We start from the raw sequence: 7518 nt of genomic DNA on the forward strand, positions 1-7518 counted from the left end.
TCTTAATTATGAAGAGACAATTCTTTGAAACGATGTATAGAAAATTGATTTGTGTACTATTTATACCTTTTTATATTTTTTTATAAGATGTCAATTGTCAATGTTTTTTGTTTACAAGAATTCTTTTCTCTACTTACATATAAAAATAGAAGATACAGATGGTTTAGTCCACTTCTTAACATTATTTAAAAAATAACAATGAACCTCCGTTACGCCATGCAAAAAGGATTTTCAAACCATGCTAACCACACCTTTAAAACGTTTTCCATTACAAATATCTTCCTTGATTTTGTCTGACAAAAGTTTTGACCTTGTGTGATTCAAATCTCTACTATAACAACCTTTTATCTTTCTGAAGAAAGCATCCAATAATCAGCAGTATATTTTTGTGTGTGTCACAGAATTCTTAAAAGGAGGCTGCACTACAATTTACCTATGCTTAACAAAGATAGGGGGTGGAAATTACCCGAAAAAGGCAGGCTACTCTATTCTGTATTTTGACTATCGATTTGACCTAAAGCAAAATGCTCCGTATCCTTTCTTGTGCTTATGCAGATAGTGGACGAACACCAGTGGAACATGAATGAAACAAATCAGATCATCTAGATGACGATAATAATGATGGGTGCCACCCTGAAGACAACCATTTCTTTCCAATCATGAACCTCAAAGAAAGTGGTTAACTAGAAATCATGCCTTACCCAAATTGGGCTACTTGTAAATCCATTCATTTGCCCGCCCTCCAGATTCATCCATATCTATGAATATGCTAACTGCCTGCAACAGAATAATGAGGAAAGAACATTAGTTTTGCATGCCAAATGATGATCAATTCAACAAAACAATGTACTTGACTCAGCTATGCATTTCCACTTTTTAACAATCTGCTTTGCTATGATCTCCTATGCTCTTGAATTCATTATTAATGCATTTTGAGGACTCTCTAATCTCATGCCAAATCCAAATAGCATTTCTTTTCTTCCTTTTCTGCTTTTTATTTTTTAACTTTCATTCTCAACTGTTATCATCAGACAACCATATTGTAGAGCCACGGGTTTGCGTACTTGTTCTTGTTAGTTTCAACTAGTGAGAGGAGTTTGATTGTGAACAAATGAGAATTCTCATGACAACTTGCTTCGAGGCTTAGGGCATGTTTCAAACAAATAAACTATTTCCATTGAATTAATTTGGATTTGAAATGTATTATTCCAATTTCCCTTGAAAATCCTATGAGTTAAATTTCCATCATATCATGGTTAAATTAAGCATATATTTCTAAATACTAGTGATTGTTAGGAGTACAAACTCCTTCCAATCAGACCAAGCAATTTGTCCCTTCAAAAGGAAAAAAGAGGTAGTAGGGAAAAGATGTTCCACCTACAAGAAATTTGGAAGTACAGGAAGAAAAGAACGGGCACATTTATATACTTTTTTGTTAATTATAATTCCGTTAGTCATTTTACAAGTTTGTAACTTGTGTCTTTTGTTGCAGCTCAGAAATGATCTGCTGTTTGAAAAACTAGGATTAGCTTGTAATCTTACCTTTCCAATCCGAGGCCGCTCTTTCGACTTCTCTAGGCTGTTACGAATGTGTGATACAGCTCCCCAACATTTTAATGTGTTTGCCACGTCATCAAGCCTCAGTATATACTCTTCTTCCGTAAGAGGAAAAGACCTCTGAATAAACGATAAAGAAAAAAAGATAAACTCATTATTACATGCTTTAATAATGGCTTTGGCAAAAAAAAAAAAAAACACATAGATATGCTCCAAATATCCCAGATATACTTTATGTTTATAGAAGTTGACAAACAAAATTACTGTTGAGAAAGGTATCTGAAAAAGAATGAAAGAGCAAAAGAGGAACACAGCTGAGAGAAGACATACCGAGAAGAAATAAGAGGAAAAGAAGAGGAGAAAAAGGAAGAAACAGAGAACAGACTGAGAAAGAAATCAGGAGTAAGACAGAGAAAAAAGCACCAACTTGGTAATGCCTGTCATACAATAGGTAGCTAGACAAGTTTCTAAATGCAGGCTGTGATTTTCAAAGAAATAAAAAGAGAAAACTTGATTCCAAGAATTAAGGATAGGAACGGAGAGACACTTGTTTCTAATCCTAGATTAAAAACTTCATTGAATAATTGGAAGGAATCATGCATAACAAAACTTATGCTGAATAGATAACGAACCAACTTTTTTTATTTCATAATTTAGAGATAAAAGATGATGACAGCTAAGGAGATAGCTTGAATCTAGAAATGATCCCTAAATTGAGAATATTATTTGATCTTTACGAACATTTGATGGATGTTAGAAATCACGAAAATATATTCAGTGTTCTCTAGAAAACTATTTTCTCGGTACTTGTATCATTCTATAAACGTGCAACTCTTACCAACTCTTACCAACTTCCACTAATCATGTGTAAGCCCATGAATTTAGAAAATGAAAACTAGAAAATTTATTCACATGCTAAATGAACCTAGATCAAGAAAATAAGACTTTTGAATATAAGGAAGGTAAAATAAAATGCTTTTGTTGTATGCTATGTAGAGAACAGCTTCAGTCAACACAGCCCACAAGCACACACTAACTGGGATTGAGGGAGACCAGGTTTGCAGCAACCTTTTCAAGCATCATTATGGCTTGGAGCTGCAGAGGAGCCACAGGATATCAAGGGGCTATTTACTTAGAGGAAACTTTCCTATTTTTCCAGAGAATTTTCCATTTTTTGGGAACAAGTAAAAAATGTTCAATTCACAAAAACAAAAATTATTTTCTAACCTTTCCAGTTTAGAAATCATTTGAAATATGCCTTCTACTTTCCTTAGAGAAAAAAAAAGGCGAAAATATTCTCAAAATAACAGGATAAAATCCTTTTGTTTACAAAGACAAGACAACAAAAATGGAGGGGAAATTTTTTCATCCATGAAAAAGCATATTTTAGCTGCATGTCCTACCAAAAGAAAAACTCAATTAATGGACTCAATGTTCATTTATCCAAGCCAAACTATTATGAGTTCAGAAGTTGAAAACATAATTATATAATATCACAGAAATTTCATATGCTCAGTGCAAATTGACAGCACAAGATTCCCTTACCTGCTCCATGTACTTCCACATGACATTCAGTGCAAGAAGACTTCTTCCCATGAACTCCTGTATTGAACCATGCACAGGGAATTAAATTCACCAGGTTCCAGAACAATACCTGAAGCAATCAGGTGAGAGAGAGAGAGGGGGGGCGGGGAGAGAGAGATCTCCATCTATGGAAGAATGATGACTGTACTAAATGAAGAGGTAACTATCTAACGAATGCACTGAAACTTTCCCATCTTGATATAGATGGATTGCTTGTTAAGAAAGAATGTTAGAGGACACACCACATCTCGAGGTCAGACTATAATGATCTTCTGTATCGTATGTTTTCATGACTTTTTAGGTGGTTGGGGATGGAAGACCTACAGAATGCAAGGCACGTGTGCTGTCTTGATTAATGGAAGGCCTTCTAATTTCTTCTCCTCTTCCAGGGGCTTAAGACAAGGGTGACCTGTTATCGCCCTTGCTTTTTTTTTTTTTTTTTTACTTCTAGTTATGGAAGCTTTTAACTAGATGATTTTAAAGGCTAGAGATAATTACTAGTTTTAAGGTTTGGTAGTGGGGGGAGGTGTGGGGAAGGTGTGAGTTGCAAGGACCAGCACACTTATTATTCGCCGATGATTCCCTCTTATTCTGTAGGTCTGACAGAGGCCATTTGTTAAATGTGAGATTTATGCTGGCTTATTTTAAGGCCAGCATTGGAGAGAAGTGATTCGGGTTAAATATGGGGGTTGTGATCGAGGCTGAAGGACTGGGAACGACAGGCAGATGTTGGGGACCAGCGTGTGGAGGTGGATCAACAGATTTTGGCACTCGTTTCATAAAGAATATTGACTTCAATGTTGGCAGACAAATTGTGTTTTTTTGGTGGATAGTGGTGTTATGATGATCCTTTATGTGTTAGGCACCCCAATGTGTAAGGTAGAGTTCCAAATTGTATTTTTCTATTTGCCATAGGAATCACTATCCATAAAATCACCAACTGCCACATCCTCCCCCCCCCCGTTCCCCAAATCGGTTGTTTAAGGTAGAATTCTTACTATGCATATTCTTCATAAAGAAGGAATTTTTGTCAACTGCTGTTCTTTGTGGCTTAAAGATTGGAGCCACCTAAACATCTTCCTTGGTGGACATTGTTTTGGGTGGTCTCCTCAATCTATTTTGGATGGCTCAGTGGATGAAATTGGGCTCGAAAGGAGATCAGAGTTTGTATCCATAGGAGGATGCTCTGCACTCTTATTTCTTTTTCTTTTTTTTTTTTGGTCAGTTGGGAAGAGAGGAAGAAAAGAGTTCTTGAGAGCATTTACTCTCCTTTTGATAGATTGAGAGATAGCAGGTCCAAGTCCCTGAGTGTTTTGTTTATAGGGAAACAGGTTACTCAAGGTTAGGACCTTGGGAACCTGTTAGATATTCTAACTTCTTACCTTTTGTAAATCCTTGGGTGCTTGTTTAAATACATCTTTTTTATCCCAAAAGAAATGTTTCTCTGAGTCATTAGATTTATCTACATCTAGAAAATCTATATAATTTTGCCCCGAATTCCGGAAAATTTTACTTTTTATATAGCATTATTATTTTTCACCTCTGCCCAACAGGATATAAGCAAGCTAAAGCAGACAACAGAAAATTGAGCTTCAGTTAATAAAAAAAGTTTGATGGTGACGAAGAACCAGAATGAAATAATTTATCAACTAATGACTTCGAATGGAAGATATTTTTTTTCTTTGAGAGGAAACTTCAGATTGAACAATAAAAACAAGCTAAAAGGAACATCCATGCTATGCATGTAAACAACTTTAGAACATCTTTATACCTATTATGACATTAAAAAATCCAATATACGCTTGCTTCTTTTTATTCCTTATATCCTAGTTACTAATTAGCTAACTAGCAAAAGGCAAGAAGTAGAACTTTGAAAACAATCCAAAATATCCTCTGGGACTTCAACAATACAGCAAAAACATGAAGTTGCGGGAAGATGAGGAAGAAGGAAAAAAATGTAAAACAAATGATTTCGGAGTGAGTAGGCAACAGAATAACCAAAGTCCTCTTTCTATGGGAAGGCAAAATAGACTAGCATGTAGGAGTATCATTAAATGCACTAGTAAGTAGAAAGATGTAACTTTAAGACAGAGAAGTGACCACATAAACTCTGCCTCTGCTATACCTCAAGCCCGGATAGAGGAAAAGTTTGCAGCACCTTAACAGTTAGCATAAGAATATAGCTGTATCTTTGCAAAGACAAATTGTAGATTAACTAACCCCAACTAGTTCGGGATCCAACTTTAATTAGTTGAGTTGATTCAACTATTTTAGATGTAAGTTCAGGTAGTGAACCGTGGGGAAATTAAGTAATGACAGAGAGATGAAAAGCAATTATGAACACTAATAGTTATAAGTTTTTGCAAGTAGAAAGGAATACCTTCTTTATTAGTTGAACATCATAAGATCTCCCATACTTTTTTCTTATCAGAGTTGCAAGGTCTAAACCACTGAAAGTGGAATCATCTCTACCCACAATTCTTTCAAGATTTTCTCTGATCATTTCATTGTTTATCTGAGAATAAGAGGATAAGGTTAATCAAGAATTATATTATGTAATCTAGAGTTGCACACATCACGATAACGTCAATTCGAAAATCTCAAGCATTAGGAGAAAAAAGGAGGCTTGGAACCTTCTGGTTGCAGACCAAGTAGAGAAAAAGTAACTTATCCAGTTGTGAGAGAAAGTAGGACCTCGTGAACAGTACAAAAATTCAGTCTCACTTACAGAAGCTCTTAAAGCAAGGATAGAAATAAAAAACTAAAGCAGGCTGCCAATTCTACCAATCAGTAAAGTCAATTCGCTTATCCACCCCATTGATGGATATAGCATTCAATTTTTGGAATATTTATCCATTTAATTAAAAAGCTGTATTTTGAAACTCAAACCTGGATGCCAAGAAAACCGATTAAGATAAAGCCCAAAATTAGGTAACTTATGCTACACATGCTACTTCGAGGAGACAAATAAAAGAAAGTACTAAAATGCTTGAACATTAAAGATGGTCATTACATATCAACCTATACACACTACAGTGGTGTATAAGCAGGTGAGGAAGTTTTAATGATACGCAAGAATAGAAGACAAGAAAGCCGTATTTATTGGCCCTCGGGCTTTTTCTTCGAGTAATTTTTACTTCAAAAATAAAATGGGAAATCAGAAAATTCACATATGTTGTTGAGTTTTGTCTTTGCAGGGAGATTATTAGAGTGAAAGTGGCATGTGAGAGCCCTTAATAGTTAAAGTGAACATTGTGATGAGTCCCATAACAAGAAAGTGAAATTGCAATACAATACGTATGTTCCACAGCTGTTGAATTAAGTCGGAATTATTAAAAATGAAACAAATTGACACGCATACCCCTCCACTTTCGCTTTGTCCTTTGTCAATAGTGGCATCGTCGGAGTTATCTGGATCAATGGTATTACCATCATCAACAGTACTGGAGAATATAGGCCTAGTTTTCATGACAGTTTGGCTGTAAGTAGTAGAATGGTGTAGACCATGAGGAAAACAGAATCTTCCAGAAGGAGAAAACGGAAGAAAACATCTGGAACATGGAACCTTATAAAAGCTTTCCCTGTAAAAATGTTCCTGAAATCCGATTAAGGAATTATAATTGTGGCTTGAGGTAATGCTCGTCATATCCTGTAATTAGTTAGAAAAGAAAATTGTGAAGAGCCAGTGGATTATGTAATAACCAGGAACAATATTAATATAAATAATTAAACTTAAAATTTTCTGAAAATTGCCAGGAACACGTGTATATCTAGCTGGTCAAGTTCCATTAATATAATATTTTAAGCAAACTCAAAATCTACTGGAAAAAAGAAAGAGAGAGAGAACCTGATGGAATCTGCAAGCGGAAGCGAGGAAGGAGGAATTTGGATAGCACTCAACTCAACCATCAATCATTTCGTTTACAGAGTTACGAGGTGTTGATGAAACAAAAGAGAACCACTGGTTTTGCCAGCTCTGGTCTAGAATGGGGACGGGACCACCCCCCATTTGTTGCTTGGAGGCAAATACCAAATGCTCCACGCCCTTGCGTTTTTTACATGACCTATCGATAATCCATCATTTTTAAATTCCTCCCCTAAACTATAAGTCATATATAACTTATACATACATACATATATATATATATAGTATGCAGCGAAATTACATAAAAGAAAATTCACAACTGATTTTTAAATATGGACGAGAACAAAAATAAGCTCTTTGGTTAATTACAAAGTGTTCTACATTCATTATTTCTTTTCTTCTATTTCTCTTTCAAAAATTTTATTTTTTGTATAAAAATGTCAAATTAATACAACTAGAACTTATAATCCTAAATATCATTTAGTGCAAACTAATTAATATTATTAAAAATT

General features: G+C 35.0%; 1 protein-coding gene across 2 annotated transcripts; it reads right to left on the bottom strand.

The window, feature by feature from the left end:
* Positions 1–228: 228 nt before the first annotated feature.
* Positions 229–7229, bottom strand: LOC110826002 (uncharacterized). 2 transcript variants are annotated; one of them, XM_088222836.1, is made up of 6 exons: positions 6989–7224; positions 6503–6790; positions 5522–5656; positions 3103–3159; positions 1543–1677; positions 229–777 (listed from the first exon to the last, which is right to left on the bottom strand). In XM_088222836.1, exons 2-6 carry the CDS (start codon positions 6785–6787, stop codon positions 712–714), a joined length of 678 nt encoding a protein of 225 aa, XP_088078962.1. In that variant the 5' UTR covers positions 6788–6790; positions 6989–7224; the 3' UTR covers positions 229–711. The 2 variants fall into 2 exon arrangements, with proteins under 2 accessions (XP_088078962.1, XP_088078963.1); XM_088222837.1 differs by lacking the exon at positions 3103–3159 and having other exon boundaries at positions 6989–7229.
* Positions 7230–7518: the final 289 nt, after the last annotated feature.

Source organism: Carica papaya, chromosome 6 (assembly GCF_054855325.1).
Source record: "Carica papaya isolate Zhongbai chromosome 6, ASM5485532v1, whole genome shotgun sequence".
NCBI classification, from domain to species: Eukaryota; Viridiplantae; Streptophyta; class Magnoliopsida; order Brassicales; family Caricaceae; genus Carica; species Carica papaya.